Source organism: Cnephaeus nilssonii, assembly GCF_951640355.1.
Source record: "Cnephaeus nilssonii genome assembly, chromosome: 6".
Classification (NCBI taxonomy): Eukaryota; Metazoa; Chordata; class Mammalia; order Chiroptera; family Vespertilionidae; genus Cnephaeus; species Cnephaeus nilssonii.
In genome coordinates, this window is record NC_137077.1 from 50,000,932 (window position 1) to 50,017,537 (window position 16,606).

The 16,606-nt window shown below is 48.6% G+C and overlaps 1 protein-coding gene across 2 annotated transcripts; it reads right to left on the reverse strand.

The window, feature by feature from the left end:
• Positions 1-4,135: 4,135 nt before the first annotated feature.
• Positions 4,136-15,846, reverse strand: LOC307101330 (keratin, type II cytoskeletal 72; the record flags this gene model as incomplete). 2 transcript variants are annotated; one of them, XM_079774170.1, is made up of 9 exons in its annotated part: positions 4,136-4,493; positions 5,222-5,256; positions 5,870-6,090; positions 7,488-7,613; positions 8,438-8,602; positions 9,160-9,255; positions 9,619-9,679; positions 13,582-13,796; positions 15,388-15,846. In XM_079774170.1, 9 exons carry the CDS (start codon positions 15,844-15,846, stop codon positions 4,303-4,305), a joined length of 1,569 nt encoding a protein of 522 aa, XP_079630296.1. In that variant the 3' UTR covers positions 4,136-4,302. The 2 variants fall into 2 exon arrangements, with proteins under 2 accessions (XP_079630296.1, XP_079630297.1); XM_079774171.1 differs by lacking the exon at positions 7,488-7,613.
• Positions 15,847-16,606: the final 760 nt, after the last annotated feature.

Below are 16,606 nucleotides of genomic sequence, written 5' to 3' on the forward strand. Positions count from 1 at the left end.
GGAAAAGGGAACTAGGAAAGACTGGGTCAGTGAGGAGGGATGAGTTTGTCCTGAGGGGAGGGGCTAAAGACGCAGAGAGGGTAGAGGATGAGCCCAGAGGCTGGAGGCAGGGGCTGAACTGACCCCAGCCCCACCCCAACCTGCAAGGAAGGGATGAGATACCTACTGACTGCCAGGAACCTCCTCACTGCTATGCCAGCGGGCCCTAAGCACCGCCCTCCAGGATGCAAGCCTGCCTTGGATGAAGCGGCTCAGGCCGGTGGGGCTTAGGTGACGCTCAATGCTGGCACCTGAGGCTGCAGTCAGAGTGTAAGCTTCTTCGTCTGGAGCTGAGACCACAGCCCGGCCCCTTTGAAAAGTTCTGTCCACCTCCCCTGTAGAAAAGGAGGTCCACAGAGCAAGTCTCCATCTTCATAGTGCCAGGGGCCCCCACTGAGGCAGGTGGGACTTTGTGGCCTGGCTACAAGGTGTGACATGCAGCTATCAGTTCAGGAGACTGGTTGTGAAATGAACCTGCAGATCAGGGAGTGGGGGAGAGTGACGCACACCAGGACGCAGGCGGTCTGTAGGTGTGAGCCAGTGGACACGGGCACACTGGTGAACATGGGGAAGGAAAAGGAACAGCGGTGCAGCCTGGAGCACGGACAGGCGCTACACGTCACAGCAGAGGGCCAAAGGAGTGGGCTAAGAGGGACCAGTGGACATGGAGGAGAACCTTCTGAAAATGAATGTGGGCTGCAAGGGCCAAGAAGAACGAGATGGGGGAAGAGGTGCTAGCCTAGGATTGGAATCGAGCAGGAAGCTAGCAGGGCAGGGGAGCCTCAGATGTAGAAATGGAGTGATTATTTTGTGAGAGCTTGCTTGGTACATTTTAACTTGTTTCATCCTCACACCAATCCAGTGAGGAAAATACTCTTATTTTTTCCCCACTTTACAAATGAGAAAACACAGGAGCAGGGAGACTGAGTTGCCCAAGTCATGGTTATAAGTGGCAAAAGAAATGAACCAATAATGGGATTCAGACTCTTGACTAGCCCAGTGCAAAGCATGTTCTCTTACACAGTGTGATTTTGTGTCCCTCTCACCTCCTCCAGGAAGCCTTCCCAGATTGTCAGTGTTCAGCTCTGATTCCTTCCTTCCTCTGTAACCCCTTGGCTATACCTTGCCAGTGTCTCCATGTCTGGATTATCTGCTGAGAAAGAGAGAAAGGGAGAGTATGTTTGTGTGTGTGTGGGAGGGGGAGAGTGAGAGAGAGTTCAGAGCCCTCCCACCCCAATACAACCAGGGCAGGGTTTGCACACAGAGCAGGCGGGGGAAGGGGAGGGGGTGGCGGGATATTAATGAGGTAAGGGGGTTCTCATTCCCAGGACCTCTGGATCAGCACCAAGATCAACATTCTCAGGCGCCCATTGAGGAAGAGCTGTTTAAAGGTACCGAGTTCTCTAACTAGAAGTGAAGAGGTTCAGATGGCAGCAGCACCAGCACCCCCACTCCCCTGCCACCTCCTGGTAGAGGAGGGGTCACAGAGGAGAGGAAGGGGGCCAGGAGCCAGGTCCTGGGCAGCATGGAGGCTGGGACTAGCCTGGGCAGGCTAGGGAGCGAAACAGCTTCTCTTCCTGCTGGCAGCTCATCCAACACCTTCTCTACTGTGGGGAAGTCTCCTCCTGGGCCACACAGATAGAAGGTGCAGTACTTGGATCTGATGGCAGAGGGCAGTGTATGCACAAAATACAGACACCAAGGAGTTACAGGGTGTCCCAAAAAATGTATGCACACTTTGAATAATTATTAATTCCAATGGGTTAAATCTGTAAAGAAAGAAACATCAATTGAGCTATCAGCTGTTAAAGTGTGCATACATTTTGGGGACACCCTGTATTTTACCTGCTTGGAAATAAGCAGTTGGTGACTGGATGGGGATGTGTGACAATGAACAGACCCAGTGCCCTTTGCCCTGCACTTAGCCCATCTCAGCCAGGGCTCTGGGCACAGTCCTGCGGTGGATCAACTGGTCGTGAACCAGTGCATGGCCGGCAAACACAGAAGGCTTCACAAACACCCATCGATGACAAGAATTATTATAACAGCTAACATGCATTGGCTGCAGACGGTGTTCCAGGCGCTGTATTTTTTCTATTTTCCCTTTTCACATTCTCAACTCTCCTCTAAGGTGAGAATTTTGATAGGTAGTGAGGTGTAGCGGCTGGAAATGTGGACTATGGAATTGGACTGGGGTTCAAGTCCCAACTCTGCTATTTACTAACCATGTAACATTGGATGGGTTCAATAAGCTCTCTGAGCCTCAGTATCCTCAGTAGTGAGGTGGAATTATTACAATAGCAATAATGCCTATCAGGTTATTGGAAGAGTTAATTAAGTTTTCAGACATAGCGTGCTTAGGAGAATTGGTGCTGAGACAGTATCTGGCAAAAAGAAGCAGCTTGCATCAATCCTTTCACAAGAACAGAATCCTGCACTAGGCCTCATGCAGCCATTGGAAGAGGCAGGATCTGAAGCCAGGTACACGACTGCTCAGCCACTTGCCTGAGATGGTACTGGCTTATGCCTGTTGTTTGAGAATCAAGGTCAGCATGTGTCCAGAACAAAAGTTTGGTTGATAAATTACATAAACTGTACACATGTGTATGCATAGGAAACAAACTTTTTTAACCCAAATCTGTTTTATCATTTGCATGGCAAATCATCGGGACGTGCGTGTACTTTGAACTCTCTCCCCGGTGAAGGTATACTGAGTACTGACTGTGCGCCAGACTTGAGGACCCTGGAACAAGGGGTTGAGAAGGGGGGCGGGGTGAGGAGACAGACATGAGTGTGGCTAACATGACACTAGGAAAATAAAGCACCGACTGTAACACAGTTGAGAACGGTGCTGTGGGCATGCAGGGCTGTGAACTTGGGGAAAGCACTTAGCCATCGGGCCTCTGTTTGCCTCCCATAAAATGAAGGGACAGGGGAGAGCTGTTGAGCCAGCAGCTCTATTGTTACCTTACATTTAAGCTTGATGACTTAATAGAGCCCACCTGGAGGGACCAGAAAATGCAGGAACACGGGAGGTGACATTTCAGCTGGGCCACAATAGATGAGCAGGCTTTCAATAAATGGGGCATGATTTCTGTGATTGAAAAATCATATTTGCTAAGGCCCATGGGCATAAAAAGTCCTGGTCCTGGCCGGCTTGGAGAAAGACTGGAGTTAAAGGGCAGGAATGATGTGGGAGAAGAAGGGGTCATGGGCACCTTGAATGCCACTCTCATCCTTGGAAGGTGGTCTCACCCTTAAAGATTCTGCTCCTTAGCACCTTGCTCAAGTCAACTGTGCTGATTCTGAGAAAACAAACACGGTTGCAGAAACATACACACATACCTAAAAGAGCACCCTTCTTACCCCACTTAATTTTTCTGCATAGTAGTTATCACTACTGACACATATTATTTATTCCCGTGTTAGTTGCTTATTTTTACTCTGCATGCCAGACTGTGAGCTCTCTGAGGACAGGGTCTGCGTCCGTGTGTTCACTGTAGTATTCCCAGTGCCTGAGCAATGCCTGCCTCATTAAGGATTTGGGCAGTGAGCCACCACTACGTGTACATAATAGATACAGACGCATCCATACGATTATATGTACATGCAGCCCTCAAACTTTAGGGTGGGAAGACTTGGCAGGAAGAAGGGCCATTGTGGGGGAGCATTGGCAGGTAGGTTGGCCGGAGAGCGAGGGGGTGAAGGAAAAGAAGGACTGATCACTCTAGCAACGAGAGGCAGTTGTGTGGAACGCTGGGTGCTTCTGAGAACCCGATGGAGAAGCCAGGCTTCAGTGTCAGGGACTCCGGAAAGCAAGAGTTAGACCAAGAGAAGTTAGAAGGGGCCGTGCAGATGTTGGCATCCTGGACAACAGATTGACACTGAGAATCAAATGGCATTGAGCGTTTATTGCAGGGGAGGCAGAGAACTGGACACGACCCCAACCAGAGGGCAAAGAGGCCCTGGGCAATGAAGGCTCAAGAAAAGCACATGGGGACAGAGGGGCCGGCACCTGGCCGCAAGGAAGCGTGCTGAGTCTGCGTCTTGTCTCTGCATTTGGGGCAGTGACCCAGTGAGAGGTGGTCCAGGAGGAGGTTGCCGAGCGCCCCTATGACTGGACTTCCTGCATAGGCGTGTCACCCGGCCAAGGACCACAGAGAGAGGGGAGGGGACTGGGATTGTGGTTACAGGGGCAGCGCTTCCTGACTTGGAAAGGGGTGGCGGGAGAAGAGATGGATGGGCTCCGCAGCTTTCTGCCCTTCATCTGGAGGCCTTCTTTTTGGTGGCACAGCTGCTGCCGGAGGCTTTGGTGAGGGGATCCTTGAACTCACTGCCACAGCTGCCTTTGGTTTTGAGTTCGGCCCCGGGTTTGTAGCTGTAACTGCTGGAGGCGCCGAAGCCCATGCTGAAGCCAGCCCCGCCGGCTCCGGCTCCCGTGTTGCTGATGACAGCTGCAGTGGGCGAGAGGAGACCCCAGCCCCGTCATCCTCATCCGGGGCCCTCCCTTAGTTCTCTCCCCTATGGTGGCTTCACATTGAGACAGATTCTCTCTGTTGTACATTTTTAGTGAACTCGGCGATTTTCATCAGCACTGTCCTTTTTGATGCACTTGGCCTTTTCCTGTTAGGCTGTGTCACTCAGTCACTATCCGACTTTAAGATTCTGCAGGTTCTACCAGTGAATTTGCCCACAGGAAGGGCCATAGGAAGAAAGGCCTTCATGGAGGCCTGGGGCTGCCAGAGTTCCTGCCTGTCAAAGACAGCACCTCCCCTCACTTTCTCTAGTTTTTAAATCTGGAGGAGATTTTAGCTTTCTTTTTCATCATTTCCCTTTCAGGTTTCCCCTCAATAACCTCTTGCTGTCATTCAGGGCTTTTATTTGGGTCTGGCATCAGTAGAAATATAATGTAGCCACTAAGCATTATTCTTACAATAGGCTCTTGGATTATACACCGTTGAGTATTATTTAATTTTCTAAGGTTATACTTGTATTTCATGATATTATTCTATTTCTCCATCCATTGCTTCTCCTTGGTGACTAAAGCCAGCTCCCTTTTTGTGCCCCTAAGTCGGTCCTGCTCCCACTCCAGTATTCTGACTTCTCTTTGGTGTCATGGAATTAAAGGAACTTAGACTTGTGGTAGGTGACCAAGGGCAGGACGGGGCCTGTAGGTACTTACAGATGCTCACGGAATTTGGATATTCCCCAGACATCCTGAAGAGGAAGAAGAAAAACAGGTAAACCCTCAGTAAACCATCACCCCAAGGTTCCAGGGAGTCTCTGTGAATGAGCCTCTCCTCTCAGAACATCCCACCTTCCACCCCATCCCAGACTCTTTTCTTCCCATACACCCCAGCGGGGCCTCTTCAGAAAAGGAGAACCAAGATGAAAAATCTGCCACCAGGAGTCAGCACTCCATCAAAGTGGCTTGGAGATTACCTGATGTGTGAGATAATTGTGCCTCCACTGCCTTCTAGTTATGCCCTTGGTCTTAGACAAATAAGAGGAATGAGCGCACATCCTCACTGGGCCCCAACTTTGCTAGAGTGACTCTTGGAGGTCATCCTGCACCACGAAGGGCCAAGTGACGCTCTGTTTCTCAAACGTTGCTGAATCAGTACTTCCTCTGCTACCACTTCTTTGGGATTTTTTGTAACTTAGTTCTTCTTGCTGTCTAACTTTGGTCTTTCCTACTGCACCACGTTAAAGCCCATTTTCTATAAGGTTTTACCTCAGTATGACCTGAACAAAAGCAGACTGTTTGCTTTCAACCTTCCTACTAATGCAAAGCGATAACTGGTCCAGACAAAAGATATCTGGCCCTCACCGGCACTCCTCGCCCTCCAGCAGCTTGCGGTAAGTGGCGATCTCCACATCTAGGGCCAGCTTTGTGCTCATCAGCTCCTGGTACTCGCGCAGCATCCGGCCCAGCTCCTCCTTGGCCTGGTTCAGGGCAGCTTCCAGCTCATCCAGCTTGGCCCGGGCGTCCTTCAGGGCACAGTCGCCCCGCTGCTCCGCATCAGCGATGGCCGTCTCCAGGTTGGAGCACTGAGGGGCAGATGAATTCATCTGAGATCCTATTCAGACGACCTCCCCTCACTGGGTCCTGACTGACAGTAAACGCTTTGAGGTTGTCCTGGTTCCTCCACCTTTGGACATCACTAGAGGAGAATCTGTCCTTCCCCGACTTCAGGCATGGTGCACCCTAACTTATGCCATGGCATGTGAAAGTAGAGCGTCTCTACCACAGGATGGAGGAGGGAAAGGGCACTGAGAAGGTGGGCACCTGGAACGTGGCCCCTGCCCTCTCCCTCCTGGTCTGTAACATGGGCTATATGATTCTAATGCCAACCCGGAGTATTCTCTGGGTAGCTGATCTCAATGTTGCCTCACTGTGTACAGGTTGTCTTGGGAGATCCTGTAAATCATGAAAAAAATTGAGGACTAATAGAGTTCCTATTAATAAAATGTCTGTCCAATAAACACTGAGAGTCTGGCCTCCAAAATTTTGCAGACAATCATGCTACACAGCAATGCCTTAAACGATAACTGGCAGGTTTTACAAGCTGACAGACACCTGCGGTTGGGTGGAAATGTAACTTGCAGGAGGAAGCTGCAGGTGGGGCTCAGTGGCTTCCATGTGAAAGCTGGGGAGGTGGGGGTGGCATGGGAAGGGAGCTTCCGGAGCCTTTAGTCTTGAGTGTGTGTTCTGGTCACTTGGCTAAGGTTTTGGTAGGATCTAAGTGTCTGGCCTCTCTTCCTGGTGTGTCCCTTTCTCTGGAGTCACATGTGTTTCACCCCAAGGACAGAAGCTGATCCTAAGGCCATGTGGAATTCTGGACTGTTGTCCATCTGGTGTCACTCTCCTCTATCAGGTAGGCCCCCAGCCAGACAAACACCCATTGCTTTCTGGGTGAGTGGCTAACAGCCTCAGCGGAGACACCTAGGACCCAGCTGCCCGACCAGAAAAAAAAAAAGTCCCATCTCAGAAGTGGGGCAGGCAAACACAGAGCAGAGCCCTAAGCCAAGGCGAGGGTGGAAGGCTTTTAATCCCTGCTCTTCTCTAATATCCACTGCCCGATTCTCCTCCCTCCAGCAGATTCATCACATGAAACCTCCCAATGCCTTCCTTCTACCTGCTGCACTGGGTCTAAACCCCACTGCTTGGCTTTGAAGGCACCTCTTCCCCTCTCCTTTCTGCCTCCCATCCCAGTGTAATCCCACCTCCTGCAGGCAGCTCCAGCCCCTCGGGACTCCTACAGGATTAGTGGGTGTGCAGCACACTGGGTGGATGCTTCCTCCTTCCATATTGGCTCAGACTGTTCTCTCCTGATGAATTACAAATGCCTAAAGAAAGGACCTTTTCCATATTTGGTCCTATACAGATATTGATGTTAACCCAGATATCAGTTAACCCTGTAGCTGACTCATTGCATAGAACCCACCTGCTTCTTCACACTCCCTATCTCTGAGCGGATCCTCTGGATCAGGCGGTTGAGCTCTGAGATCTCAGCCTTGGTGAGGTTGAGGTCATCCCCATGCTGACCCGCTGTGACCTGCAGCTCCTGGATCTGAGGTTGGGGGCAAGAGAAGAGGAGCACAGGACATTTGAGCATCCACCTCTCAAGGGTGTTCAGCATGGAGAGGGAGGGCCACATGCCATTCTCATTATCCAAGCATCATAGACACAATCGAATCGAAAGAGGGAGGAGGGGAGAGAGATGGCAGAAGGGAAGGAGAGGAGGGGGAGAAAGACAGCTCTTTCCTTCTGGATAGAAAGGTCCTGCACCAGTTCAGCAGGATCCTTGGGCTCACAATTGTGAGAGCCTTGGTGGAGTTCAAATTTCCTGCCCTTATTTTTACAAAGTTAGTGACAGAAAGAAAAGCCAAGGCATCTGGATTATCCAAAAAAAATGGTGTCAGAGTCATGTCAGAGCTGTGGCTGGTATGGCCTCTGCTGTCAGCAAGGGTCATGGCAGGGGAAGGGCTACGCTCCATATATGTCCCCAACTCATGCCAAGGCTGCAGTTGGGCTCTAGCTGGTTTGGCTCAGTGGCTAGAGCATCTGCCTGCAGACTGGAGGATCCTGGGTTTGATTCTGGTCAAGGACACATGCCCAGGTTGCAGGCTCGATCCCTAGTACGGGGCATGCAGGAGACAGCCGATCAAGGATTCTTTCTCATCATTGATGTTTCTCTCTCTCCCTCTCCCTTCCTCTCTGAAATCAATATATATTTTTTAACTGCAGTTGACCTCCCTGATCCACAGGGAGGCATTTCCACAGTCCCAACTGCACGACGAAGGAGGTCTCCACCCAGCCTAAATACACATGCATGCACATACATGCACACATAATGAGGGGGTGGCACCTGTGGTCACTGGGCACACAGCTCACCTTGGTCTGGTACAGGGCCTCCGCCTCCGCCTTGCTCTTCAGGGCGATCTCCTCATACTGGACACGGACCTCATCGATGATGCTGTCCAGGTTCAGGTCCCGGTTGTTGTCCATGGACAGGATGACAGATGTGTCACTGATGTGCGACTGGATCTGAGCGATCTCCTGGGAACAATTAGGGGAGTGGAGCCAGTTAGAGGCTCCCCATGAGGGGAGCATGTCTCCTGATCCTCCCTGGTAAAACCGTCGCTGTCCCTTTCTGCCCTTCCTTAGCAGAGCCCAGCAGAGCCAGTGTTTGCTGGGTGTGAGATGCACACATTAGGCTTTCAGCCCGTGTGGGACCATCCTCTCCACCATGCACTCAGGATTGCTCCCACCCCTATTTCACGCTCTGCAGCAACATCCACCTTCCGCCCATGCAATCAAGTCTAAACTCAGAGTGCTCTAGGGAGTTGCCAATGACCTTCCCTTCTCTAGGCCCCTCATGCTTTAGCACAGCTCAGATCTCTGAGACTGTCAATTCCTGGAAGACAAGAACCATTTTTTTCTCTCCATCATGGTTTCCTCAAAACCCATCTCATGGCTCAGCACATAGTAGGGCCTCAGCTCTACTGAGCTTAAAGGCTTCTCTACCAGCCTTTGGTCCACACAACAATCTGGGCCGAGGGCCAGAAGCCACTTGTAAGAGGAGCAGACCACGCAAAGGTCAGTGAGGTCCTTACCCCTTCATAGAGGCACTTGAAGAATTTTATCTCATCTGTCAAGGAGTCCACCTTGGCCTGGAGGTCAACCTTGTTCATGTAGGCAGCATCCACGTCCTGGGGAACACAGAGAGCAGCCAGCTGCCTCACTTCCCTCTCGTCTTCCCTCCCTTTCTTCCTTCCTGACATAAGAAGCCTCAGGTTCCCTACTCTCTCCACTCCCCTACCCCATGCTTCTCAGGGAGGCCCCATCCCTGAGAGCAAGCCAACCAATATGCAGTGCAATGGTGCACCAGAAGTGTGACAAATGCTGGGGTTTCAAACTGACGGATTCTGGGTGCAGCATATAAGAGACTTGGCGAAAAGAGCAGGAAAATTAGAATCCCAGTCATCCCTGCCCAAGGGACTAAGGTTCCTTTTCCTCAGCCAAGTCCTCAGAGAGCCCTCTAGGCTTCCTCCATTCCTTCCTGCTCCCCTTACCTTCTTGAGCATCACAAACTCATTCTCAGCAGCTGTGCGTCTGTTAATCTCCACCTCGTACCTGCGTGGAGCAAGAGAAAGGAGAGAGCACAGCCATTGGATAATTCAGTTCTGCAAATGCTCACTAAGCAGTTAGTGATCATCTCTGTGCTGAGAGCTGCAGGGCAGTGTTCTTCAAACTGAGGTCATGTACCCCTGGGGCATGCATAGCCTTCCTCATGGAAATGTGACAAGGACAGGCTAAATAAATCGTTTTCCAGCTCCTTAGTTCACATGCAGTCTGCCCTAAGATAGATCTGCCTGGGAGATCTATGAGGGAGATGTCATGCAGGTCCCACTGTCCCACTTCCCTTTCACACTACCCCTCCCTGAGACAGCAGAAAGGCGGACCCTCCTCCATCTGGCACCTTACGAATGTGCACTAGCCCAGTGTGCAAAACCTCACAGACACCTAACAAAACCTTATCCCACCTGTTTCTTATACATATCCTGTTCCAGGTGCAGCAAGGTCTTGGAAACAGGTGTTTGTATGGGGTGAGATGTTCTGAATACAGATATATTGTGGATTGGGGAGGTAAGAGTATTGATCATTCCACTTAAAGTTCTCACTATCTCATCCCTTGCTATTGTCAAAGACTGTATGATAGGACAGTTGTGAGAGCAAACAACATAGAACATTGGAAAGAAATAATTAATACTAGAATAGGGCTTTTTTCATACACTTTAACATGAGCACATCTTTTCAGCTTTTATTTCTTGCTAAGGCAAATCACTGACTGCCAAGAAGAAAAGTCTTGTTGGACGGCTGAACTAGTACATGTTAGTGAATGGGAATGTGATATTTTCTAAAACTGCCAGATTTTTCTAATTATACTGGATAAAGCACAGAAAACAAATTATATGATCTATCTCAGATTTCATGTGTGTTATTCAAAAGATAATTGAAAACTTCTTTTTAACAACTTATGTTATGAAATAGTTGTATCTACTACAATCAATCTTTATCCCATATTATCTTAGAAAATAGTCAGTTTTATTTTCCTCCTATTAACAGAAATAAAAGCATATGCTAGTTGTAGGCCAGTTCGTTTGTAGCAGTTTACATCCTCCTATTTCATAAAATACAATGAAAAAGTTGGATAATCATGGCTATCAAAATTAAATATCCCTGCCTTCATGAAACAGCTGGAGAGAAACAACAACAAGTAAGTAAATTACACATTATGTGTAATCAGAAAACGATAAGTGCTATGAGAGAAAAAAAAGCAGAAAAACTGGAAAGGCATACACTGCTCTTGCAAAACTCCTTCCATTACAATCTATTTGAATGAACAAAGTCACTTAGATAAGAATGAAAAAAATATAGGACTAGAATATGTCTACTTCTAAGGGAGAGAAATCTTTCCCATTTAACTCATTAAGAAATTATTTCCAAAATTATTTTTTACATTTTTATATTTAATGTTTATTTAACAAAATTAGTAATATTTCTTGTTTTTGTATAACTCAACCCATAACAAATGTTTAGACATTAAAAAATACATATGATCACAAGAAAATTGCTAAATTTTCAAGTAACAGATTTTGTGGCAGTGAGGGTGATTAACAAAAGACTTCAAGGCATAAGGCACATTACACTGGAACAGTCATGTGGGGAAAATGGCATGAGAATTGGAGTTCAAATGAGGAAAGGATCAAGGTAAAATTTATGATTTTTAAAGCAGAGCTTACTGACATTAATTTTTTGTATGTTTACTAGATTTGTATTTTTTCTAATCTTGAGATTAAAAAAAGGTTTTCTGTGAAATATTCTGTGATTATTTATCTGCCTCACTGGTTATCAAATGTGATATAAGTAGTCAAATAATCTGAATGAAGAATCAGAGACAGTGACATCATAGAAAAGGAATTTCTGTGGCTTTCTGTTAACTTTTTGGTTGAATGATGGTGGGTATTAAACTGCCCAATTGGATACATTTAAAGGAGTTCATGTAGCCCTTATAATTTCCAATGACAATATACATAATATGCTTGAAATTATGTCCTTTGAAATGACTTAAATTTGTGGTAAAATTTTTTGTCAACTTTTTTAAATTGTGAGGAGATTTTTTTAAATTGTGAATACCTAAAAGTTATTTTAGAGTGTCTATGAGAAAAATCTTGACCACTGCCAGAATAGACAATGGTGCTTAAGACACACACTGCCTGTCCTCTAGAATTTCATAGTTTTTTTTTTCTTTTTTATTGATTTGAGAGAGAGAGAGAGAGAGAGAGAGAGAGAGAGAGAGAGAAACACTGATTTGTTGTTCCACTTATTTAAGCATTCATTGGTTGATTATTGTATGTGCCCTCACAGGGGATCGAACTTGCAACCTTGGTGTATTGGGACAATGCTCTAACCAACTGAGCTACTGGGCTTAGAATTTCATAGTTTCACAGGAAGGTAAATGCTCTGAAAATTCTAACACAAAGATGACTTATGATTAACATCTTTTATGATATATCATAAAAGAGGTACCAAAACCAGTGGCTGAGAACCCGCAGGTGACAGAGATAATTAATTTAAAAAAAATAATAATAATAATAAATGCAGCTGATATTTTTTTATCCCTTACTACAGGCTAAACATTGCGCTAAAATCTTCACATACATTATTTCATTTAATCGCCACAACAACCCTATAAAGTGGGTTCTATTATTATCTCTCCATTTTATAAATGAGGCAAAGACTTGCCCAAGGTCATAAAGCTAGTTAATAGTGAAGGTAGGATCCAAATCCAAGACGTTTGACATCAAGGAAAAATGCCTTACATTAGTCTAGCCCTTTGGTTGTTTTGAGAGCTGTTAATACATGACTATCTGGCTATTAACTCTAAACTGCTCTTGTAGGTGGCAAGGCAGGTATCAGTGTATAATTTTTATAGACATTAACACGAAACTTCACAGAGGATCAAGGGGCTCACCTCGAGAGTGCATGGTAAACCTGGAACACCTGGCCTTCACACTCCAAAAGGCTCAGAGAGAGCACAGCCCCTGGATGCCTCTGAACCAGACACCAGGCAGCCCTCTCTTCTTCCCAGAATCCTGTTCAAATCTCCATGTGACTCCAATATTCCCATCTTACTCTCACTCAATCTCAATTCATACTATTCATTTCCACTGACTGGAAGCTATCTGAACATTCTTTAAGCCTGTCCTCACAATCTGTGTGCTTCCAGAGGTCAGGGACCATGTCACCGCCTCCCTCAGGACCTCCAGGCAGGGCTCAGGCCAGAGTTCTGCCTTGGGGAGACTTTAGGGTAGGGATGAAAAGGCAGATCAAACATGGAATAAGAGAAATTATTCAGTTCGGACCATCTCCACCCTTTGAATTGTGGCTGAGTCATCTATCCCAGAAATCCTGGCACCTGGAAGCAAACTGCCCAAATATCAGATCACACTGAGTCCAGATGTGTCACTCTGTCAATGGCTCAACTTGGAGGGCAGGAGGAGCAATCTCTGGTTCCAAGTACATACCCAACTATTCTCTTTAATGGTGGCATTCAGCAGCACAGAAATGCCTCATCATGAAAAAAAGCTTTAAAAACTCATTTTTGCTTAGTTTTAAGATTTGTTTCAAGATCAGTGGGAACTCTCTCATGTTCTGGGAACTCCCATGGAAAACCTCACTCAGGAGGAGCTATGAAGCCATTTGGGTTGTCCATCTGGTTTTGAGACAATTCTCCATTTCCAATGGTAAATATTGAGCATACCATTTCCTACGCAATTTGGAGCACCCTTTTGGGTATCTCTTTTCTCTTCCTAAGCCTCATCCTGTCTGAATTTCTTTCTCCCTCCCCTACAGGAAAGAAAATTGCAATAGGATCAGCAAAAGATCTAAGAAGGCAAATATGCTGGCTCCAAATTAAAACCTCATCTGTAATCAAGACCCTCCAGGGCCATAACCTCTGCCTTTCCTCTCACCTGTTCTTGTAGTCCTCCACCAAATCCTGCATGTTCCTCAGCTCCGAGTCCAGCCTCACCCTGTCCCCTGATAGCGTCTCCAGTTGCTTCCGCAGGCTGCTGATGTAGCCCTCGTACACGGGCTCCAGGTTCTTCCTGCAGCTGCTCACATCCAGCTGCTGTAGCAGGCTCCACTTGGTCTCCAACACCTGGTTCTGCTGCTCCAGAAACCGCACCTGGAAACCAAAGGTGGTCATGACCAGAATCCCCATGCTGTTGACTCTCAAAAGTGGGGAGAGGGCTCCAGAAATCAGATGCGGTCATCCTGGGATGGGGGTGGGGCTGGAAAGAGCAAGTCTCATTAGAAAGTAGATTCAGCTCCGGGGGGGGGGGGGGCGGGGGGCGGGGGGGGGGAGGAATCATGCCTATCTGGGTCTCTAGGACAAGAAATAAGATCCAGTCTAAGAGAAATCAGGAAGTGGTCTTAAGCAATGCTGTAACTGCCACCATGGTTATCATGTGATTGAGGGAGCTTCTTTTGCTATAAATGCTGGTGTTTTCAGAGTGGAAGGAAATGGGAAGCAGGGGACAAACAATGACGGGGGTGGGGGGGTGGCATTGGAAAGTCACTCCCATGGTTAGTATGTTCTATCTCTTACATAGCCTAAATGGCTCTTGATTGGCTTGTTTCTTTGGTTTTCAAAGTAGGTTATCACATCTTTACAAGCTTCTTTCCTACTCCACCAAAGGTTTCACATTTTTTGGGCTAAATAAGCTCAGATACTCCGCTACTCACCAGCATTCCTCTTCTCACCTATCTCTTTAGCTTAGGGGAGAGAAGGAAATATGCTAGGGAAGAACACACTTGGAGGAAGAAAATGGGATGGTAGCTCTGTTTTTTCTACTCCTGTCTTCTCTCCTCTAACCACGTCTTTCCTCTTCCTGAGCATAGTGGTGAGGGACAGGCTCTATGGTTGCCTGTTCTAGCAACTGGGGCACTTTCTTAGTCTCCCTCTGTCTTAGTTTCCTCATCTGCATGGCAGAAGGGTAACAGAATCATGGGTTGCACATTGATAAACGAGAACCACTTGGGACAGCACCGGGCACTGAGGAGTGTCAGTGATTGTTAGTATTATGTCCCCATCACGCATGCCCTCTGCTCCAGATGGAGAGAAGAGAAGCCCGTTCCCCATCTCCTCCCCATTCATTGGGGTCACTAGCTCAGAATCTCCAGAGATATATTTCCTATCACCCCGATTTCTGAGTACCCTCCACACACATACAGAACACACACATGTAACTTGACGTGCCCTCTTTCTAAATATTCTCCCTCAGGCTCACACTTCAAATTTCTGGACCTTTTCAAACACCTCCTCTAAAAACCATCCTAGCTTACAACTGTATCCCACTTCTTACCTTCCAAGACCTTCCCCACTCACCAAGCATCATGTCCTGTGACACCCACTGGCCTGTGTCCCACTAGTGCCCCTGTCCTGGATGTGTGTCCCCACGCTCTTGTCTGACATTGAGAGCCCCCAGAGGGCCATTCCACGCACCTCCTGCCCCAGACACCAACCCCCTTCCCAGAACGAATGAAGCTTTGGTTTATGGGGAGTGAATGCCTGCCACTGTTCGAAGCACCTTATGCACAACCAATCAAGGCACAACCTACTGTGTAAGAGCCACGCCTGTGCCTACTTCACAGATAAGGAAAGGGAGGCTCAGAAGACTAGCTAACTTGCCCAAGTTCCCACGCAGCTGTCAGTGGCAGAGCGAGCGTCCCTGTGTACAACGGTTACCAACGCAGGTACATGTCCCAGGACCCACCTTGTCAATGAAAGAGGCGAACTTGTTGTTCAGCGCCTTGATCTGCTCCCGCTCTTGGACACGCACTTTCTGAATCTTGGGGTCCAGCTCCACGTTGAGGGGGGCCAGGAGGCTCTTGTTGACGGTGACCTGGGGGATGCCACCTGGCGGGCACACGGAGGGACACGCAGGGCCCAGCCCGGCGCTGCCAAAGACGGTGCCCACAAAGCCCCCCAGGCGGCCGCCCGTGCCAGCACAGTGGCCCAGCGCGAAGGCGCCGCTCCGCCCCGCCGAGGCGCTCAGAGCCAGGCGCCTGCCGCCCCCCAGGCTGAAGAGGCTCCTGCTGCCGAAGGCGGCGGTGCCCTTGACGCCAGCCCTGAAGGAGGCAGAGCTGCTGCTCACCCTGCCCGAGATGACTGCTGAGCAGCCGCTGAAGCCCAGGCGCTCGCTGCCCGGGAAAGAGTGCAGCTGCCGGCTCATGGTCGCAGGATGCGCTGTGGGGCGCGGGGCGGGGCGGGAGGCAGGAGAGGGAGCAGAGGGCGCTGGACCTTCGGTTCTGGCTCACCCTTTAAATAGCGCGGGGCTGCTGGATGGAGTCAGCCTAATTTGTAGGTCTGAAACATCATGTAGGCCATTTGTGGGCCTCTTGGGTTCTTCATTTAGGAAATTACCATCCCCTGTCGGAGATTTTTGTCTCTTCCTCCCTGAACCCCCCATAAACCCGCCATAAAATGTCCCAGAACCCTGCATTTGCTTTGCTCACCTCCTGCATTATAATAATTTGGCTGCCTTATCTCCACTTGCTGCCGTCCAATTACTGGGGTTATCACTGCTAACATCTCCGTGGAAGCTTCCAGTGGGTCTGGCGGTCTGGGTGTGTGGGGGGAAGAGAGAGGATCAGGGAAGCAGACGTCTAGGCCGGTTCTGCTTCAGGACATGACCTGGGTCAAGAATATTCCAGAGAATCATCCTTAGCCGGTCCCCTGCTGCTTCCTTCAGGGTCTGGAGGAGGATGGCTCCGAGTATGGGAAGGAAGCCGGGAGAGTTGGGACTTCTGGCCCATCTGCAAGGAACTCAGTCTGCTGGACACAGTGAGAGACTTGGGTCACTGACAGCCCTGGTCACAAGTGCTGGGGGTGACTTGGGGCCGGAGCTAAAATGTTTCTCCAGAAAAGCACTTCTGGAATAAGAGTGGGGAGATACGGTACTAACTGGGGGTGGGAAGAAGATGGCTTGGGAG